The sequence below is a fragment of the Elgaria multicarinata genome, chromosome 15 (genome assembly GCF_023053635.1).
Source record: "Elgaria multicarinata webbii isolate HBS135686 ecotype San Diego chromosome 15, rElgMul1.1.pri, whole genome shotgun sequence".
NCBI classification, from domain to species: domain Eukaryota; kingdom Metazoa; phylum Chordata; class Lepidosauria; order Squamata; family Anguidae; genus Elgaria; species Elgaria multicarinata.
In genome coordinates this window covers 21,426,107-21,448,497 of record NC_086185.1, presented here as the reverse complement: position 1 = coordinate 21,448,497, position 22,391 = coordinate 21,426,107, and the positions used below count along the sequence as shown (strand labels likewise).

Here is a 22,391-nt window from a genome sequence, read left to right as displayed (position 1 = left end):
ATTTTATTCATTAGATTTGTATACTGCCCCACTGGCAAATGCCTTTGAGGCGGTTTAAAATCACAAAACCAAACACTGACAACAACAAAGTATCTAGAAAATGAAATATTAAACATTAAAAATATTTAAAACCTTGCAAACGTTGAGGAGCCACTGGTAAAATTAACAATCGAGCAACAGATTGAAGACTAGTGCCTGCTTAAAGAGCAAGGTTTTAATCTGGCATTCAAAATATATACAATTAAGACACCAGGCCGATCTCCCTCAGAAGGGCATTCCACAGAAGGAGGGGCCACTACAGAGAAGGCTCTTTTCCTGGTAGCCATCTGTCACACTATTATGGGCGGTGGAAGCCAGAAAAAAGCCTTCAGAGAGCATCTCAGCACATATACCACATACAATAATAGAAAAACAAAGCTACACTCACTCCTGCCTCTGAATAACAATATTCCAAGATTAGGCAAAGTCAATATAAAGCCAAAATAAGTCTAAAACACATTTTCAGGACTTTGGAATGCTTTCTGTGTATTACTTAGCCATATTTGTAAAGGAAGGTTTTTGTTACCCCAACGCTAATGCATATAGATCAGGTCTCTTCTCTTTCTCTTCTTGGCAGATTTTCAGGACTCGTCTTTCCAAGGCCTGGCCCAGGTTCACAACTTTGGGATACCATGGCAGGATTTTGATCAGCACAATCAGGATATTTCTGATGTGTGTGTATTCACCCGTTTCAAGGCAGTGTACAGATGCCTAGAAAGGTCATAGAAATGTGCAGTCAAAATGCTTTCACCAACAGTGCAAAACAACCCCGGTTTTCCAATCTTCCTAGGTTACCTTGGTTAATTTATAATGCCACTTGTGTACCACGTGCCGAAAATTTTCATAATCTAACTGGTCAGCTTTGTTCCCGCCATCAAAACCAGTTGCCCGTAATATAGTTACGAAGCCTGGATAGTTGCCGCATTCCTACATGCAGACAGAGAAAAAGGTTTTAAAGGTTTTAATCTTAGTCAAAAAGCAGGTAAGGATGAAAATGGCTTATATATAAATTTCAGTATACGCCTACTGATAGGGACAGATATTGGTATAGCTAGGGGTGCAACGTCTAAAAATCAGGATTTTACTGATACTAATACCACGTTTTTTCAATTGACAGGAATTTCCTAGGCTACAACCTAAAATTCAGGCCTTCTAGGAAGAAACCAATAAATATCGTGTAAACTTTATACATGTACTAATTTATAAATAGGGATCAGTCTTTAGGTCAGGGGTGGGAACTGTTTTTCGCAGTAAGGGCCAGATTCTGTTATGGAGCTCAGGGGTTACACCCCTGCTTTGCATACAGAAGGGCCCAGGTTCGATCCGTGGTTTCTCCAGGTAGGGCAGAGAAAACGCCTGCCTGAAACCCAGGACAGCTGCTGCTGCCAGTCAGTGTTGACAGTCCTGGTCTGACTCAGCATAAGGTAGCTTCCTATCTTCCTGCAATGGGCAGCGCTGAAGGGAAAAAGTAAATGGGGCTGAAAAATTCAACCCTTCCCCACAAATCCCATTGTTACCAATTTAAAGTAGGAAGCAGATCTACTCAGAAGTAAGCATGAGCAGAATCTCTACTCACAAGTAAGCAAGACAAGCCTCTGCACGTCTGCATAACTACTCGGTATTAAGCAGGGCAAGGCTCAGAAGGAAGCAGGACTGATTCACTCGGCTGTTTTCTCCCCTGGCCAGACTCCTTCTTACCCTGCGGTAAAAACCTCTTCTCTCTGATCGGCTGGAGAGAGGGCAGGACCAGGGAAAGAAGGTGCCAATCCTGATGAGGCACCACTAGGGTCCTTTTCAGGCTCAGAGGCTGGCGGGCCCCATCCCTGCTTTAGCTAACTCAAATACGAACAGAGCTTACAATCTTGTTTTAATGATTCTATGTTAACTGCTCTGGGAGCGTATTCTGGCTGAGAAGTAGGCTTAAAGACAAACTAAGTAAATCAATACATAAATGGCAGTCTATCTATACACAAAAGAACACGCCACTAAGTCAGCTTCCTCCTTTGAAACAAATGGGAGAAGTAGCACAATTCTGTTACCTGCACTCAAGCTCCCAACCCTAGAACAGTCCATTGAATCAGGGTGCACCGTTTCAGTATGACCCCACTAAGTTGTGATTTCCATTGCATTCACAAGAACATTACGTTACATCTCCATAGCACCCATCTTTAAGTTAAGTCAAGCCTTACTCAGACATCCCGTAACAGAGCAGGGTAAATTTAACAGTCTATAAATAAATTTTAACTTGGTGTTTTAAATTCGTAATTTTGCATTGCTGCTGTTTTTATCTGGTTGAGCTTTTACATTGTATTTTATATTATGGTTTTATACTGTTGTTTTATACTTTGAATGTTTTTAATTTTCGTGAACCGGCCAGGGAGCTCCGGCTATTGGGCGGTATAGAAACGTAATAAATAAATAAATAAATAAATGCGTGAGGATGACTTTCTGAAGAGGAGAATCGCCTGAATCTGTGGAGGTTCTCCAAGTGAGTGAGGACATCTGAGTGCAGAGAGGGGTGGGGCTCTCCTTTTCAGGAAGTTGCCCTCCACGAGTAGAGGGTGACGGAAACGCACAGGGAGCAGGACTAGAATGCTGCCTTACTCTGTTCGGTTTCTGAACGCCTGAATAGGGCTTCAGTCTTTCAAGTTATTTTACATACCTTTTCATATATGGCTCTATCGCTATGCCACCGAGTTACAGTATCTAGCATACAGCACAGAAACCTGCCATATCGACTAGCTTCATTTTCAGTACAGCTTGCTACTGTATAGATTATGTCAGAGAATACCTGTAAAGACATTTTCTTTTAAATTATACATACACACACACACACACACACACACACGAAAAATGCATCATAATGAGACAGTTTTCCTATTTCTAATGCTTCGTGGTTACTTTTATTCCAGTGATATCCTGATGACAGTTTAAAAATAAAACCCAAATCCTCTGCTCCAATTTGAAGTTACTCTCCTTATGTTAAATTGATGTCAAAAGCCTCGGATATTACAAAAATTAGAAGTTGTTGTATAAGCCAAAAGAGAGTTTTGTGTTGAAAATAGACTTCCCTGATTTCATTACTTTGCCATCAAAGTGCATTTCCCCCCCCCCAATTCCCTAAATCTTTTTAAGACGCTAGGCCATTAACATTTAGTGTTTTGCTCGCAAGCACAGTCTTTTCCAAACTGTTTTCACAATAGCTATTCCAATGAGGCTTTATCCCTATTTAGTGAAGACTAAGCCTAAAATATCCAACTGTAGATTGTAGAAAAACTTTCAAGTAAGCAAATCTAGGGGTCACCACATTACACCAGTTTTAAAATCTCTTCACTGGCTGCCAATTTGTTTCTGAGCAAAGTATAAAATGTTGGTTATCACCTTTAAAGCCCTACATGGTTTGGGTCCATGCTACCTGCGGGATCATCTTCTCCTATACAATCTGCCCCCCACACTCAGGTCCTCTGGGAAGAATTTACTTCAGCTAGCAAAAACTAGATTAACCACTGTTACCCAGAGGACTTTCTCTTCTGCTGCTCCCAGACTGTGGAATGGCCTGCTGGAGGAGAGTCGTCAACTTAACAGTCTACTAGCATTCAAGAAAGCTATAAAGACTGATCTTTTCCAGCAGGCCTATCCAGTGGAATTTTAAGATGTTTTAAAAATGTTTTTAAGATGTTTTTAACAATACATATTATGTTTTAATTGAGTATTATGTATTTTATCATTTATTGTTGTTCCCTGCCTCGATCAAAATGCAGAGGCAGGTAAGAAAAAGAAAAATATTATTATTATTATTATTATTATTATTATTATTATTATTATTAGGTCGAGTGCCTTTCCTGGACAGAAAGGGTCCGTCATTCTTCTAGAAAGATCAGAACAAAATCAAGTACCAGCACTGAACCAAATCAAGTATCAGAACTACTTACTCTGTCATAGCAAAGAAGCGTGGAAAAATTTGGTGTTTTCTGTTGATGTACCAGTTCCACAAAGCGGGCACAGTAAACCGCATCAATGGCAGAAAAAATACACCGAGGAAATATGCACAGCTGCAGGAATTTTGTTATGGTCTCATTTTTTGTAGACTCTAATAAAGTTTTTAAAAAAGAGGTTACTATTGTATTACCAGTATGTCAATTTAGATCCCTTTAATCTTCAGTTTCAAAGTAAACCGATAAGCAAACAATTCATAGATAATCTTAAGTGTAATTCAATGTATTGGATAAGGGGGCCTGTGGCTATACCGCTTGTATACACTGGTTGAAATTGTTAGGTCTGAACCAGGTTTCTCCCCCTTCTGCTCCCCAGAGGGAATCTTCTGTTCCCCCTGCTCCAGCATAAAGTACAACTAAGAGATACATGAGTACAAATGTTAGGTAGTTAGGTCTAACCAAGTTCCCACTTCACGAAACTAGGCTGAAGGTGGATAAGAAAACCTGGTTAAGAGGTCACTTCCCCCATCTTTAATGTGGGATGAGGGATTTTTGCTATGGGAAAGAGAAGGGTTGCAGGGAGAACACAATTTCATGGCACATGGGCCAATCCCTCAACTGTAATTAAGAACACGTCATGCGCTTTACATCCGCACTAGCCCCAGGTTTCATGTCAATCTGGTTAAAAGCAGGAAAAGGTCTGACTGAGCACTTTTGTGCAACCTTGGGAGGGGGGAAATTCATTACAAAAAACTAGTACAAAGTCACTCATTTATGAACCTTAACGATTTGGAAACGAAACATTTACAGAGATGCTACGATAGACAGAATTTAGTATCGTCGTTTAAAAGTAGCCACTGTGCTCCATGCTGCTTACTTGCAAGGAGCCAATTATCCTTTTCCAGCTTCAGCCTTTGCAGCACCCTTTGCACATGCTCTGACTGTTTCTTTTCCTCTTCAAGAAGCTTGTCCTGTAGGGCTGTACAGCGCTCTTTCTCTTTTTTCTTTTTATTTGGAGGCTGCAAAAAAGGAAACACTACGTTTAAATGTAACATTGATCACACCACCCTACAGGGCTTTGCCTGGCCTCATTAAGAGCTTCAAGAACTAGTCTCTTACGAAAACCTGGTTTTACTAGGATGAAAATATCTTCCTTAAAGGGGGTGGGTTGTGTTCATATCATGGGATTAGAATCATAGAATAGGATAGTTGGAAGGGGCCTATAAGGCCATCGAGTCCAACCCCCTGCTCAATGCAGGAATCCACTTCAAAGCATCCCTGACAGACAGCTGTCCAGCTGCCCCTTGAATGCCTCTAGTGTGGGAGAGCCCATGACCTCCCTAGGTAACTGGTTCCATTGCCAAACTGTTCCAACAGTCAGGAAGTTTTTCCTGATGTCCAGCCGGAATCTGGCTTCCTGGATTGCAAAAGCAGGTTGAAAGTTCTCTGCCACAAACGATACAGGTACAATCCCCTGAGAAATTCTTCCTCATAAGGTCCATTTGAAATGACTGGGACTTGCACCGGAACACATTTGGTGGATTATGCCCCACGTTTGCGCTCCAAAGGAATGTTCTGAAATTCATCCTATCTTCTCTCTCTGCCATTATTCTGTTAGCAAAGGGCCCTTGTAAGGGAGCCTAATAACCCCATAAAAAGCTAATATGACATTTTATTCATTTATTCCTAGCATTTATATCCCACCTTTCTATTTTTTAAAAATATAATCAAAGAGGCTTGCAGTCATTAAAACAAGTACTATAATAAAATAAATACATTATGCAAGTAACAGGAGCAGCCAGGTCTTATTAAAAATGTATCCAAGGAAAGCCAGCTGGAAGAAAATTAACTTCACTGATCATGGAGGAAAAAAAAGATTTTGGGAGGCTATTCCAGATGCTGGACACCACAACTGGAAGGCTTTGGTACCCATTCACTGTATCTCCGCTGCTGGGTGGGGCGGGACTGGAGAAGGGCCACAGAAATGCAGTGAAGCACTTGTGGAGATTCACATGGGAATGGGGAAGAAAGACAGATTGCTTACCTCTAACTGAAGTTCTTCGAGTGGTCATCTGTGCATCACACCATGGGCTCTGCGCCTGCGCGGGGCAGTGTCAGGAATCTTCTAGAGCTGAGGTGTTATGGATGGGAAGCCCTCCCCCACGGTGGCATGTGCATGCTTAGAGGGGTTCCCGCCCCTTCTGCTCAGTTCATGAAAACCGACATCATGGCCTTGGAACTGAAGGGACTTTAATAAGGCACACACCACCCCAGTGTAACACGACACCAGAAGTGTCGATACCGTATTCATGATAGGAATGAACACCGTAGCGGGGACAGCAGGTGGGTTGTGTGAATGCATAGACGACCACTCGAAGAACTTCAGTTACAGGTAGGCAACCTGACTTTCTTCCCTACTCCCATGAGTGGCTGAACGATGGCTTAGCGTGTTGTCTGAACAGGTCTCGTAATTTATAAGCCTTTCTTAATAGCAACTGCGAGACAAACAATAGTAAAACAGTAAAAAAAAATTGGATCATCTTGACAAAGAGACATGGTATAAGAACATATGGTCTACTGCAGTTTGTGAAAAAATAACACATAAGTTACGAGTATTACAAGGCAAAGATGAGCCACTAGTATTTAGTGCTATATGGTGGAAATTCATTTCACACACAACTGATTCTGAGATGTTGACATATATGTCGAAATCAGCTGGGGATATATGGACTATATAAATGGTATGAAATTTCCGATATAGAATAAATTTATAGTAAAGTTACAATAATATCAAGCATTTAAAAATGTAGTAAGAGCAATAAGCTTCACTCCATTGTCGTCATCTTCTTCTTCTTCTTCTTCTTCTTCTTCTTCTTCTTCTTCTTCTTCTTAATTTAGGGGAGGGAGGGAGATATATTATACTATAATGTTTGTGATATGTTGAATAAATGAAAATCTTTAATAAAAACATTATTTTTTTAAAAAAAATAAACCTATTATTGAATGTTGTCACTGTATCATTCAAAACTTTCATGCCGAGATTCCCACCCACCCCTTCTAAACAGGAGAGTAAATTAACATTTAAAGCATTCAAACCTCTCCCATGAGCCATACATACCATTTCCTGATTGTCATCAATGGCTTTCATCTGGACTTTAAGTTTGTTGACTTCCCGTTCGTAGCTGCTATGTGGCACCGCGAGGTCATACATTGTCAGTGACCAGAATGTAGCGTAGAATTGAGGACTGATGTCATCCCAGACCTTTGGGAGGTGCAAGGAGATCACCGCATCGTGAACTGGAGCCATCACCAGTTCACACGACGTAATATATTTGTGAACTTTTTGTTGCTGCTTGTTTCCCTTTTCAGCTTTTTTCAGCTCATCATATTTTGACTGATTGAAAATACAGACACGTGTACAAAATTTAATAATCCATTGCTCATAAAGAACAGAAATCCCTTCCTGTCAGATTTACTGTTTATATTTAAATATAAAACCCCAAATCAAAGAAATTATCTAAACGGCACAAATAATGGAAAGTAATATATTGGCAGTCTCAGCAAGGTCCCCTAAAAGCATCTGTGGAGTGGCAGATTTAATTCTCAATAAAATTGTCTGTACTATTATTATTATTATTATTTATATAGCCCCATCAATGTACATGGTGCTGAACAGAGTAAAACAGTAAATAGCAAGACCCTGCTGCATAGGCTTACATTCTAATAAAATCATAATAAAACTATAAGGAGGGGAAGAGAATGCAAACAGGCACTGGGTAGGGTAAACAGGCACTGGGTAGGGTAAACAGGCACTGGGTAGGGTAAACAGGCACAGGGTAGGGTAAACAGGCACCGGGTAGGGTAAACAGGCACAGGGTAGGGTAAACAGGCACAGGGTAGGGTAAACAGGCACTGGGTAGGGTAAACAGGCACAGGGTAGGGTAAACAGGCACAGGGTAGGGTAAACAGGCACTGGGTAGGGTAAACAGGCACCGGGTAGGGTAAACAGGCACCGGGTAGGGTAAACAGGCACAGGGTAGGGTAAACAGGCACCGGGTAGGGTAAACAGGCACCGGGTAGGGTAAACAGGCACCGGGTAGGGTAAACAGGCACCGGGTAGGGTAAACAGGCACTGGGTAGGGTAAACAGGCACAGGGTAGGGTAAACAGGCACTGGGTAGGGTAAACAGGCACAGGGTAGGGTAAACAGGCACCGGGTAGGGTAAACAGGCACAGGGTAGGGTAAACAGGCACAGGGTAGGGTAAACAGGCACTGGGTAGGGTAAACAGGCACAGGGTAGGGTAAACAGGCACTGGGTAGGGTAAACAGGCACTGGGTAGGGTAAACAGGCACAGGGTAGGGTAAACAGGCACAGGGTAGGGTAAACAGGCACAGGGTAGGGTAAACAGGCACTGGGTAGGGTAAACAGGCACAGGGTAGGGTAAAACTAACAGTATAAAGTCAGAACTGCGTATCTGGAACGCAAGCCAACTGAATATTTATACTTACTGAAATATGGTGGGCATACATGGGTCTCGAAAGGAAAAACGCAGCATCGTGAGGCGTGTGAAACTCGTTACAGAGAACATCAATAGAAGGCACTCGCTTAATATAATCCTCTGTGCTTAGGTTGGATGCTAGAAACCCACCAAATTGTACCAAAGTATCATGACACTGAATAGAAAAATACAGAGATATAAGGCAGTCAATAGGGAACTTTCAGGAAAATACATCGTCTTTTTAAATAAAATGTAATGTCTTAAAAATCAATGGAGCTGGCAAATCATCACCATGTGCAATAGACATGTAATACCATTGATAATAAAATATAATAAATACCAGCATTTCTTCCCGAACACCCAAGGCATCTTCAGATATGACAAGCCTACACAGCCAACTAAACCTGGGGTCACTGACAGCACAGGGTTATACCCGAAATGGAACTTGCAAACTTCTGCAGGCCAGCACAACTGGATCTTCATGTCAAACATTGTTATGCCTGAAACTGCTCTAAGGAAGATTCCTGTCCTGCATGTCTTACAAAGAACCAAGTGTACAGGGAATATCTATGGATCACAGGAGTTTTGAAGAAATGCAAACATGTAATCGTATCTACTTGCCTGATCATAAAGCTTTCCCACCAGCTTCAAATGTTTCTCCCCTCCTTCTTGAAAGATCACACCGTTTCGCTGTTGAGCCATGAGAAGGCACAGTGGAAGGGCAAGATCATGGTCCAAAAGTGCATCTTTTAATCTCTGAGAAGATTTTTTAGTGTTTCTGATCTGGCCAAAATATCCACCCTGACCAAAGAAATAAGAAAAGTAAGGATACCCAAACTGGAAGAGCGACAAAGACTTAAGACATAATGCAAAAACCATTTCGAGCACTACAAGAACAAGCCTTCAAAAAGCCTGGGGTTAGCATGCTCCCTCCTCCCCAGTTAACTGGCATATTTCTAGTAATTAGTCATTTCTTGGCTTAAGCAAACCATAGTTCACTGTCACATCTATGGGTTATGCTTGCCCTGTAAACCAGGATCATATCCAAGTTTGCAACCCTAATTTACAGGGGAAGTACAAACCAGTTTGCCTGTTTGGATGCAATGGCAAGCTCTAATTTGCTGAAAACCAGGAATTACTCTGACAGTGCAAGGGAATGGGGCGTGAAGGGCATTCCTAACAGTTCTTCCACGCTCATTCTCATGCACCAAACCAGTTTAACTTTGTTCAGACATAAGGTACTGCATGACTCACTGGCCTAAATAACAAACCAATTGATTTGTGGTATCACACAAGGTGCATCATTAAAATACACCTGTAACAGCAAACACTATGCTTGTCTATTATCTTGTCTACTAATAAACCTTTTCTTGAATTGTAGGGCTAATGAGAGTGGTGCATGTAGAAACTTACTGAAATCCGAAGGCCACAGAAGATGCACTCCGTTAAGAACAAAAGAGAAGCCATGCTGGATCAGACCAAGGGTCCATCTAGTTCAGCACTCTGTTCACACAGGGGCCAACCAGCTGCCGACCAGGGAACCACAAGCAGGACACAGTGCAACAGCACCCTCCCGCCCATGTTCCCCAGCAACTAGTGCATATAGGCTTACTGCCTATATATCTCCCTGCCTATATACCTCCCAGTCCATTTCCTCTCCAGCACAAATCCCACTCTTTACTATGGTTGATGCTTACATTACATAACAAACTTAGCCACTGTTAATGTTAATCAGGATTCGAAATCAGATTTGAAGATGGTTTTTCAAAACTCTCCTTAACAGCAACTCTGCTTAAACATGATAGCGGTTAAAGATGGTTAAGACAAGCAGGGGAAATTTGTGCCCACGAAGGGAGGGAAGCACAGGCTGGCAGAACGTTCTTGATAGGGGTGTGCACGGCCCCCCTGCTCCGCCCCGCGGGCCGATCCGAAAATTTTGGGTCGGCCCGCTCCGCGCCGCTCCGCCCATACTCCGCTCCTCTTCGCCGCGGAGCTCCGGTTCCGAATCGGAGCTCCGCAGTGGAGGGGAGTGGCGCCAGGTAAGGCCGGGAGAGGAGGGCGGGAGGTTTACCAGGCCCTGCCGCCATCGCCGCCCGTGCGGCAATGGCGGCAGAGCCCGGTAAAGGACCAAGGGGAGGGGGGCCTTACCTGCCTCTGTCTGTGGTCCGTCGGCGTCTTCAATTGAGCCCGCGGTTCAAACAGGAAGTCTGGGCCGCAAGCGGCCCAGACTTCCTGGTTGAACCGTGGCCTCAATTGAAGACGCCGACGGACCACAGACAGAGGCAGGTAAGGGAGAGGAGGGCGGGGGGGTTACCGGGTCCTGCCGCCGTCGCTGCCCATGCAGCAGCAGGGCCCGGTAAACCCCACTTGCCCAGCAGGGCCCGGTAAACCCCACTTACCTTTCCGGCGGAGCTGCGGATCAAGGCGAAGGTTCCGCCTTCACCTCGATCCTCTTCGCCACGCTCCGCCGGCCCCCCAATCCTCTTCGCCTCCGCCTTAAGGGCAGGCGAAGCCCCCCGCTCCGCTTCTAATTCGCCGGTCCGATTAGAAGCGGAGCACATCCCTAGTTCTTGATACTTTATCCATGGCTAAAAGCCAGGAGTGTTACACATATATCAGGTATGTGTACACACTGATCTAGATTGCTGCTACTACATCATTTTAACCAGTTAGCTGTTACTTTTCCTAACAAATCTGAGGTAATCAATTATTCATCTATTTTTTAAAAAAATCATCACAGCAGGGAAAACATCCTAAACTTTCAGTACTATATTTTTGTCGAATCTAATTTTTGTTTTCTTTCTAGCTGCACAAACCAACCTCTGCTTTTAACTGCTCTCCACCAGTCATGGCCTCTAGCTGCTCCATGGTCATCTCTTCAGTGATTTCTATTCCAGCCATTTTTTGTACCACCTCTTTCAAAATAAGCAGGTCAAAGCTATGGAAACAAATGGGGACAAAGGAACACTGAACCATATACAGCCTAAATAGTAATTTACAGCACGCATCTCCAAGTTGAACAGCATTAGGGCACTTCTAAGGACTGTAACGTCTTTGGAAAGTTCATACATATGAAGCACGAACCATTTTTCTCCGATTCAGAGGTAGCCATGTGCAACAATGAATGTGAGGAAAATCACTATGAACAGCGGCACACAGTACCAACTGATGGATACCATTACTCAGCCATGTATGCTTTATACATTCTTTCCCCCCCCCTTTTAAACGCTTTATTTTAATAAAAAGATATACAACAAACTGTTATACAACATATTCATTATACACTGTCAATTATTTTAGCTGAAATCGTTTTAGTATTTTCTTAACCCTAGAATATTCAACCTTCAACTTTGCAATGGTACTTTACACGCAACCATTGTAAAATTCTTCAGCATCACGGCTTTGAAACTGGCGTATTTTTGATCTCTAAGGTAACAATGCTCTACTTGCCTTTTCCCAGCCTTTAATTGGTTTGCCACATACTGAAGCAGGCCAGCAAGTTCTATAGGATATTTTCGAAATACAGCACCGCAGAAACTAGCTAAGCCTAAATAAATGGGGGGGGGGGGGAGAGAGAGAAAGTGTTAATACTCCAAATGCTGTCAAAGCAAAAAACGTTTTTAAAGGTCATGTGCATTTGGTAACTGCAGATTAACAACCTACTTTTCATCGGTCATACGCAAGTTATTATTCTTAGAGCCTGTTTTGGACACATCCTGGTAAGATAACTCTGGGAGTTGATTCATATATTACTGGCAAAGAAATTTTACCTGTTTCCTTTCCCTGATCTCCCTTTATAACTAGAATCATAGAATGGTATTGCTGGAAGGGGCCTATAAGGCCATCGAGTCCAACTCCATGATCAATGCAGGAATCCACCTTAAAGCACACCAGACAGATGGTTGTCCAGCTGCCTCTTGAGGGCCTCTAGTGTGGGAGAGCCCACAACCTCCCTAGGTAACTGGTTCCATTGTTGTACTGCTCTAACAGTCAGGACGTTTTTCCTGATGTCAAGCTGGAATCTGGCTTCCTGTAACTTGAGCCCATTATTCCGTGTCCTGCACTCTGGGATGATCGAGAAGAGATCCTGGCCATGTCAGTGGCCATAACTATGTATTTTCTGGATTCAAATTTTACACAGGTACAGGGGGAGTTACAGGAAAATGGCTGCCAAGCTGCCGGCAGCCAGAAGCTCACCTACACATTGAGATCTACTTTGGAGCTCCTGCTCCTTATGCCTGCTTCCTCTCAAGTGAAACAGGTAATTCAACAGGGGAAGGCCTTTCTAACAGTGGCACCCAAAGATGTACTTCACACTTCCTCATTGTTGACTTTTAGTGCTGTTCTGTCGGGCTTCACAAATGCCATGACGGCTGATGATAGATTTGTATTTATTTGCTGATGTTATGGGGAGTGCTGCTGTTTTTTTACTCTAAGTTTGATTATGTTGTGGTTTTATATATTAATGTCTGCTAAGACACCTTGTGGGTTTTATTTTAATGAAGAGGCATGGTACAAAGGTTTTAATGCATAGTTAATCACAATAATTTTGATTAAAAACAAATAAAACTAACAACAACAACAACAGTTTATTGCGGTCAATAGACCATTCCAGCAGATAAAAATTTTACATACAGCAAACTGAACATACCATTAACTATTAACTATTAAAAGTCAGGCGATCATAGAAGATCTAAAAGAAATGGCCAGGTTCAAAAACTTGGCCACTTGCTCAGTGGTTGATTTGTCTATATTACAAAGTAAAAGAGACGTTAAGAATTCAGTCGGGTGACCAGGATAAAATTGTAAAATAGGGTTTAGAAGATCATTTCTAGCCCCTAGATAAAATCTGCAAAACAGTAAAACATGAGATACAGTTTCCACTTCACTATTGTTGCAGGGGCAGCATCTGTTGAGCACTGGAATTTTATTAAATCTGCCCTCCAAAAGTTTGGAGGGAAGAACATTAAGTCTGGCTAATGAGAATGCTCTCCTGTATTTAGGAATAGACAACCAGCGTAGATAAGGCATCCCATCTTTACAAAAGGAGGCTGGTAGTCCTAGGGACAGGGGGGAGCATGGGCCCCGTGCAGCACTCTGAAGGACTTGCATATCTATATCAAGCAGTCTCTGTTTCACTACTGATTTGGCACTAGCTAAATCCCTTGATAGTAGCTTTTGGGGGGATAGGCCTACTGACTTGATTTTACTAGTCATGGCCTTTGCCCAAGGGGATTCAAAATGGTCTAACAGAATCTTAGATACTACAGAATTAGATGGAGGTGCCATGTTACAGCGAAGCCAAAAATGGATAACATGAATCCAGGCCAGGCAATTAACAGAATTCAGACCGACTTCTAGTTTAAGAGCAGCTCCAGAAACACACTTGGGAACACCAAATAACATTCTAAGAAAAGAAGACTGAATACCCTCAAGGGAGGATTTAAAGCAAATAAAACTAAAATACTAACTTTGAAGCCAACTGGAGATTGTAGTGTCATCATGCTTCATCCTCTCCTTCTCAGGATTAGCCAGTGCTTCAATTATGCAATCTTTGTTGAAGTTAAGCAAAATTTCCCTCGCATACACTTGTGTTAGAAAGACTAATCATTTACGGCGTTGAGCATTTTGTAATTTTGTTTTATAAATGTAACAATATTTTCTGTGTACAGACTACTGCCTTATATTTGCAGGTAGGAACGGAAAGCTGGAAATAAAACTGCAAGGAAGGATCTCTTTGTAGTTTTGAAGTGTTTACAGTTCTTTTCAGTTCCTCTTATACATTTCTACGCCACAAGTTTAAAAGAGACCATTCTCACATCAATCTCTAGTTCTGCCCATATCTAAAGTCAAAAACAAGAAAAGCCCTTAAAGGGTTTCTCTGGGGGCGAAAAAACTACAACTCTCTAGATCTGTGATGGGATGGGTTGACTGGGCAGTTGATTGGCATCATGGAGGATTGGTTCTTACTAATGACTACCCTAACAGCAGTTCTTGAGCATAAATAATTAGAAATGCACAATAAGCAATAAGGTATTAGTACCACGACATCAGCGCCAAAACAAGCTCCTTAAAATTACCTAAACAGATTATTCAAATTATGCTTGGAAGTGGGTATATTGATATAACAGTGGCATTTTGTGACAATTCGTGGGTTAACTGCACAATCCACTTCTGGCACTCCATGAGATGCTTCCAGGATCAACCTATGAATGCAGCATTTGTTTTTGTGAGATCCGAATCTGTTAAACAACCCTAAATTAACCCAAGGACAAACCATGGGCATTCTACAATCATCCCAAGTGCCCGGGTTTAGACGCCATATTCATAGGTTGTTGCTGGAAACTGCTTGTGTGAAGCACACATCCCCACAATTCGTGGGTCAATTACCCTACAAATTGCTGAGCAGGGCCACTGTCCAGGAGATCCAGAACTTAGCTTCAATACAGCAAAACCCAGCTGACCTAAGACAGCTAACATGAGCAACTGCAGGATTCAAATAACTAAAAGGAGCAGTGCGACTAGCAATTCTGGGAAGTTGACAAAAGGATACATGCCAAAACATCATAGTTCAGTGAAGTGAGGTATTTCAATGAGTCAACAACTGGAGTTATTAAATTATCATACTTCTGTATTTGAGACAAAATCTGGAAAGACAAAACAAAAATCAGTTTTTCCACATGTAAGATCTGTCACGCGTCCTTAAATTCTTACAGGAACTATTTCAGTGATGCATTTTATTTATTTATATTCATTGGATTTCAGTATCAAGCAAGCGCTGAAACTCTCTGGGTTTACAATCTTTTCTAAAACAAGAATGACACTTCAAGCGCAAAGTTAAAAATCAAGCTGTCCTATATACCAATTTGTTTGTAAATTTCAATATTACATAGCAAAATATGCACTTTGCACTCAATAATACATTTTAAAGTATGCAGCTTATTTTTTCTGAACCCAACAACTTTGGTAGGGTTACTACAATAGCAAAGATATGTCAGTACTTATCCTGTCACATACATAATCAAATAAAATGGTTGGATTGCTGTGGCTCAGTTTCCCGATTTGTCGTCCAGACGGCTTTACATTTTCCTTGGTTAAACGCCTGCAAGAGAACATGACACCTTATTTCCGCTCTTTGCAACTTTATATTCTTATTATTCAGTTTTAGATTAATGTATCTTCCTGTGAATGCAGCCCTAAGATTGACTTTTCCTATATCCCAAGAAAAAAACTCCATGTTATAGATATATTTCACATGATTTCTGTTATTTGTGTTAGAATGGAACAGGATATAAATTCAAATAGGTAATGACTTTTAAAAAGGTGAAGTCACTGACCATAACACCAATGCTCTGAGGGAGAAAATGTTCAACAAAGTTTTAAGTCAAGTCAGTGTGTGCTTGTCTTACCATTTAAGCAGGCATTAATCAAAATAACATAGCTCCAATTCCTGAGTTGCAGGCCCTGGGACCATCATGTGTCTGGGACATCTGCTAATCCAATAGTAACCACCTGTGCCCAGACCTTATGGCACTGTACACATATATGGGGTGTGATCCAACATAGCCAATACCCTTCATGGAAGAAGCTTCCATACATGGAAGGAGAAAATTGTCATGGAGTGATTAAGTTGGATCCCAGCCATACATAAGCCTGTTCAGAAGACACCTTAAGCCCTGCTGGTTAAAGGCTTTTGGTTAAGCAGCAGGGTTTAAGGTGTCTTGTGCGATGCATTTTGCTAAACCCTGCTCACTCGCTAACCACAATCGGACCACCTGCAGCAGGGTTAACAGCTTAAAGTGTTGTAGTGCTAACCCCAGAGAACCACAGTTTCGCTAACCACAAAGCCTGAAGTGTCGTCTGAACAGGCCTACAGGGAGAGTCAGTGGCTAAGGCAGAACCGGGAAGGGGGGGGCTGCTTACCATAAACATTTTGAATACGAAATGCATTCCTCTATGAAACTCTTTTGGACAATCCAAAATGCACTGTTTTTCAACAGCACTGATTTCAATGACGTAGCTAATACATGCTTAAATCTTTGCCACTCAAAGCTTTGGCACTTAGAAGTACTTCACTTTGGTTAGATAACAGCCCAGAAATTATTCAAACATCAGACAGAACTGGGAACAGTCTGTTATAAACTTTACTGAATCTGCCAGGCTACACAATTTCTTTTTAGTCAATGCAAGAGATTTTGTTATATATAAAATATTAAATTTTAGAAAGATCTCTGAAGCCATGAAATTAGTTGGTAATAGCAGGCAGCATTATTGTCAAATATTTTATTTATTTATTTATTACATTTCTATAAAGCCCCATAGCCGAAGCTCTCTAGGCGATTTACAAAGATTAAACATTAATAATTAAAAATCAACATACAACGTTTAAAACCATAAAAGCATAAAAACAGATAATAATGAAGTCTGCCTTTCTTGACCCTTAAGCACCACATTTTTCTCATATGCAACTTCGTGCAGAGTTCATCAATTTGATCTCCTAATAATTTAAATTCCTAGCATTTATTAACTAAGATATATTTTAGCAGATAAAAAGCAAAGATGCAAATGTATCTTGAGGCTGCAGCTGTGCCAGAAAGCAAATCATGCCAAGCTGAGCTCTCTGCAATCAGAAACTGGCAGAAGAAGTCCCAGAAAGTACGTAATAGAATTCAGATCATGGATGGATGCCCTAAGCAGCAATCTTACATATACTTATTCTAGGAGTAAGTTCTGTTGAACAAAATGGGATACACTTATGAGTAAGCATGCATAGGAGTGCCCTAGTAGGATGATTAGTTCCTAGTTGCCCAGTTTGCACATAACAACCAACCCAGGGTTTGTTAACCATGAGTTCTTCAGCAGGGTGTGGGAGCGAGTGAGCGTACTGGCACCCAACTGCTCACCCACTCCTGCTTTGCTAAACAAGTCAGGAATGTCTGTGACATGTGAACCCAGAACTCTGGGCTGTTGAGGGAAAAACAACTCAGAGTTTTAATTTAATTTATATTTATTTTATTTATTTATATTTATTTATTGCATTTATATACCGCCCCATAGCGGAAGCTCTCTGGGCAGTTTACAAAAGTTAAAAACAGTAAACATTAAAACAAATATACAAAGTTTTAAAGCATAAAAAGACAGTATCCTTATAAAAATAGCTATTCTGGGGTCCGTTAAAAACAAACAAACTCAGCATATGTTGTTAAATGCTGTTAAATGACTGGGAGAAGAGGAAGGTCTTAACCTGGCACCGAAAAGATAACAATGTTGGCACCAGGCGAGCCTCGTCGGAGAGATCATTCCATAATTGGGGGGCTACCACTGAAAAGGCCCTCTCCCTTTTTGTCCCAAGAACAAACCAGTTGAATTTTAAGATGCCTTTTTAAATACTGTGCTGCTTTTAATAATGTATTAGTTTTAAATGTTTTAATTAGTTATATGTATTTTATGGTGTTTTTATTTGTGTTGTACCCTGCCTAGATCCACAGGGAGAGGCAGGTAACAAATAAATAAATTTATTATTATTATTATTATTATTATTATTATTATTATTAATTATATTCAAACTCTGAGTTGTTTTGCCCTCAGCAACCAAGAGTTCCGGGTTCATATGTCATGCGCAACAACTCATGTTTCAAAGATAGGTTTGTTGCAAATGAGGAATGCAGTATTATATAAAAATAAAACTTTTGTTGCCTCAAACAAATACAGCTTCTAACTAACTTCTCTCCAGCCCTGACTGACTCCCGAGAGTGCTGAGTCCCTGACTGCTGTGTCACCTCCTGATTGGGCGAGTATTCCTTCAATCAAAGTCTGTGTCCCTGACTTCCTCTTCCCCCCCTCCCAATCCCCTTTCCTTTTGTGTCATGTCTTTAGATTGTAAGCCTGTGGGCAGGGACTGTCAAGAAATACTTTTGTAAGCCGCCGTGAGAGCCTTTTTTGGCTGAATGGCGGCATAAAAATCCTTAAATAAATAAATAAATAAACTCAGAAACAGGGTGCCTTTGGTTTATTTAACGAAGTGGGTGAGAACCAACTGCTCTCTTGCTCCCAAACATGAACTGGATCATAGCCTCATCTATACTCTCCATAGGAAACAAAGTTCAGTATAACTTACTTCATAATATATTTGGCTCGGTCAATTGTCTGAGCTTTAACTTTCACTAGCAGTGGATGACTGTTGTATGTTTCATTCTTCCATTGGCCATAGAGGCGATACCTGTTGGAGGTTGGCAAGGAGACAAAATGCGACTTAGGCAATTCTGTAGAAGAATTACGACTTCCCATATAGAGCTTTTCCACGTAATTACTCACCGATGCTGGTATGGAAATGTTTTAAACATCCCCCATAGTTCTTCAGACATGCATGCATTACAGTCCATCAACGAAAGAGAAGGAAGCAAAACCTGGTCGGTAATACTCAGCAAACAACTGAATAATAACTCCTGAGAGGGGAAAGAAAAAGCGGCATTATGTGAAGACAAATTCAAAGGTTAGATATTTACGTTTATTAGGCTAAGCCCACTGCTTCCAGTTTTACATTTAAAATTATTAATTTCTGCAGGTTTTCTGTCTGTTTGTTTGATGATGATGATGATGATTATTATTATTATTATTATTATTATTATTTATATAGCCCCATCAATGCACGTGGTGCTGTACAGAGTAAAACAGTAAATAGCAAGACCCTGCCGCATAGGCTTACATTCTAATAAAATCATAATAAAACAATAAGGAGGGGAAGAGAATGCAAACAGGCACTGGGTAGGGTAAACAGGCACAGGGTAGGGTAAACAGGCACTGGGTAGGGTAAACAGGCACTGGGCAGGGTAAACAGGCACTGGGTAGGGTAAACAGGCACTGGGTAGGGTAAACAGGCACAGGGTAGGGTAAACAGGCACTGGGTAGGGTAAACAGGCACTGGGTAGGGTAAAACTAACAGTATAAAGTCAGAACAAAATCAAGTTTTAAAAGCTTTAGGAAAAAGAAAAGTTTTTAGCTGAGCTTCAAAAGCTGCAGTTGAACTACAAACTTCTACATAAAATCTCTAAAACCAGACAAAATACAGACATTTGGTATTGTAGGCAAGTACATTTGGTGTAACATCTCTGTGACAGCTTGCACTAAACTGGAAGAGAGGAAAACTAAATAGCAAAAATTAATGAAGTCACCAAGGCAACAAAGCTATCTCCTGTTTTGTTAAAAACGATGCTGCTGTCTACAATCCCATCATTTCAAATGCACACAAATAGGGAGAATTCACCAGTTTTCCTTGTAGCACATTTGTGTGAGCTGACAAACCACAACAATGCTTTCTGTATTCAGGAAGTTGGGGGGGGTACTGAAATATTTGGCAGCGTTCACAAGTGATATATGAGAGAAGAGGTTGGGGAATGAAAAGAGCAAAGCGAAGGCCCAGGAACGCCCATATTCATTACACACTGCAGTGTGCACATTTGAACATGCACAGGCAGTACCCTGAAATCACCAGCATCCTCTCTTGCTCCCACCCCTGCAAAACTCATTATATCATGCTCCAGTCACACATGCTCCAATTTGGCTTGGAACAGTTTGCCCATTTAAATGGGTGAAAGTCGGCGGTGTGGGCAAAGGTTTGTACATATGTGAGCAAAGACAGGTGTCTGGATCTTAAATATTAGACTTGTACACCCCGGAAGCAAGAGACTATAAAATGGATATTGCTTAATCAGAAGCTTTGTGCCTCATGACTTTCAAGATAGCTGGCAGGTCATAGGACTAGTTCTTCAGGTTGCAGCCTTTATTATTACCTTTCCAGCTTTAGGCTAAATTATTTAAAGCATCTGGATAAAATGGTGGTTACTTATTTATTATTTATTTAAAGTATTTCTTGGCCGCCTTTCAGGGCAGGAGCCCACCTATGGTGGTGTACAAGAATAAAAAACCCACACGCATCATAGAAACCAATGTGTTAATAATAAAAACAGTAAAACCACACTAAAAACAGCAACAGCAGCAAACTAGCTATCTATCTAAAAAACAACAAACATCAGCATAAAATAAAACTTACGACAGACAATTGCAGCTACAACCCAGTCTGATAAAACATAATCAGTGGAAGGACAGAATAAAGTAGCATGTTTTCAGGGCCTCCTTAAAAGCCTGCAATGATGGAGCCTGGCAGAACCCCAGTGGCAACTTATAACAGAGGCGTGGGGTGTGTGTGGCTGCTCTCGTTTGGTCACCTGTCCAACTGCTCTCACAGGTGGGCAAATGAGAAGGCCACCCTTAAAGTGTCTGCAGGCTGATCTGGGTTCAAGTACTACTTCTGCCTTACATTAATATTATAAAGAATTTCAAGAAGACATTTTAAAATAGCTAACCATTTTCTCTTTATCCTCTTGCTTGCTTCCATCAGATTGGTACTGAAAAAGAAAAAGAAAAAGAAGAACTACAACTAAATGTAATGGTTCCAAACGTAGCTGCACTCCATAGCAAGTTTTGAGTCTTTTCCTTTGCCAAGTACAGAAGCAGCTGAGCCAAAGCAAGTTCTGGAACATTGATTTCATTGGTCCTCTGAAGGAATAAAAGGTGTTGATTGGAGAGCGTAAGTGGGAATTGACAGCGCCCTCCAATACAACTGAATACGAAGCAAGGAGAGGTGCAGAATATGACTCTTCAGCCACAACTAATTGTAGCTCTCGGAACAAGTGTATGCATACCTCTGGATCTGCTTTTAGAAGGGTCTGGTTTGGACTTCTCTAAGCCACAGTTTAGCCCTACCGTTTTGTCTACTTCCTCCTCCCCTCTGGCATGCTGCACGACTGGAAGCATCTGCTTCCTGTTTTTAATTGTGGTTTATTGTTATGTCTAAAAAGGACAAAGCGTGGCTAGTTTAAACCAGTAGTCTTCAACCTGAGACCCACCTCCAACTTCCAACCTGCAGCAGCATAGCCGTGACCCATCTGGACTTTTGAGTTGCAACCCACCAGCTGAAGACCACTGGTTTAAACTATGGTTTATTGAAAAAAGCTAGGATTAAAGTGTGGTTTACAATCAAGTTTTGGTTCACCAAACAATAGTTTAACCCAACTGAAGTTCCTTGTTCAGACCTTGTTCATTTAAAACAATGTGTAATAGATTTGCTGTATGAAAGGGTTATCATTTCTCCTCTCCAGAGAGTAACAATAGCCGTTTTATATATTATGCAGTTGGACAGCACCTTTATTGGGACCAACCCAAAATTCCAAGCTCTCCAGAACTGCTGGTACAAAAAGCAGGGGGTGGGGGAAGAACCCACGTCCCTAAAATTAGGTCAGATGTTGTGGCCATGAGGGCTGCAGTATGAATAGACCCAGTCCCAAAATGGAGATCTGAGGTCTGAATTAATGAGTAAGTGGAAATGTTGAAGTCAAATTATACTTGGCAATGCATTTTGGGATTGCTAGTTAAGCCAGTGAAGCGATGGCTAATCTCCAGTTCTGAAAACAGAAAGGCAAGCTGTAATTCTGATTTGTTTCTTGCCTTGGGCGAAACACACAGGTTCCTGAGGAAACTTGCAACAAAATACCCAAAGAAACAGCCTGATATTAAAATGGCTTAAGGCTTCATCTTGCCTATGTGTTTTTATTAGAATTAGCATTTTAAAACCCTGGAAATGTATATTAACTGCCTCTCCTCTTTAAACACCTGCCTTTCAAAACAGTTTACTTGAAATTAAAAAGATGAAAGGCAGAATGGGGGGGATGGAGGGAGTTTAAGAACATCCATAGACATCTTTATCACACACTACACATATCTCAAGCATGTATAACTTTTCATTTTATAGAGCAGAATTTCTGTCGTAACTTGGGTGGTTGTTTTATATAATGCAGGAAGTTCAAAGAAAGAGATATTGGGGTACTCAGACAATGTGTTGTGTTACAAAAATGAGCAGGCA

General features: G+C 41.3%; 1 protein-coding gene across 1 annotated transcript in view; it reads right to left on the bottom strand.

The window, feature by feature from the left end:
* THOC2 (THO complex subunit 2) overlaps positions 1-22,391 on the bottom strand; it is a 56,849-nt gene that overhangs the window by 14,570 nt on the left and 19,888 nt on the right. The window contains exons 13-28 of the mRNA XM_063141925.1: positions 20,836-20,877; positions 18,788-18,918; positions 18,591-18,692; positions 15,491-15,575; positions 15,027-15,120; positions 13,945-14,025; positions 11,924-12,020; positions 11,294-11,411; positions 9,095-9,274; positions 8,484-8,648; positions 7,093-7,368; positions 4,852-4,993; positions 3,972-4,129; positions 2,702-2,830; positions 835-966; positions 566-750 (exon numbers count right to left, since the gene is read on the bottom strand). Coding sequence (XP_062997995.1) covers positions 566-750; positions 835-966; positions 2,702-2,830; positions 3,972-4,129; positions 4,852-4,993; positions 7,093-7,368; positions 8,484-8,648; positions 9,095-9,274; positions 11,294-11,411; positions 11,924-12,020; positions 13,945-14,025; positions 15,027-15,120; positions 15,491-15,575; positions 18,591-18,692; positions 18,788-18,918; positions 20,836-20,877 — 2,117 coding nt within the window. The remainder of the gene's footprint in view (positions 1-565; positions 751-834; positions 967-2,701; positions 2,831-3,971; positions 4,130-4,851; positions 4,994-7,092; positions 7,369-8,483; positions 8,649-9,094; positions 9,275-11,293; positions 11,412-11,923; positions 12,021-13,944; positions 14,026-15,026; positions 15,121-15,490; positions 15,576-18,590; positions 18,693-18,787; positions 18,919-20,835; positions 20,878-22,391) is intronic.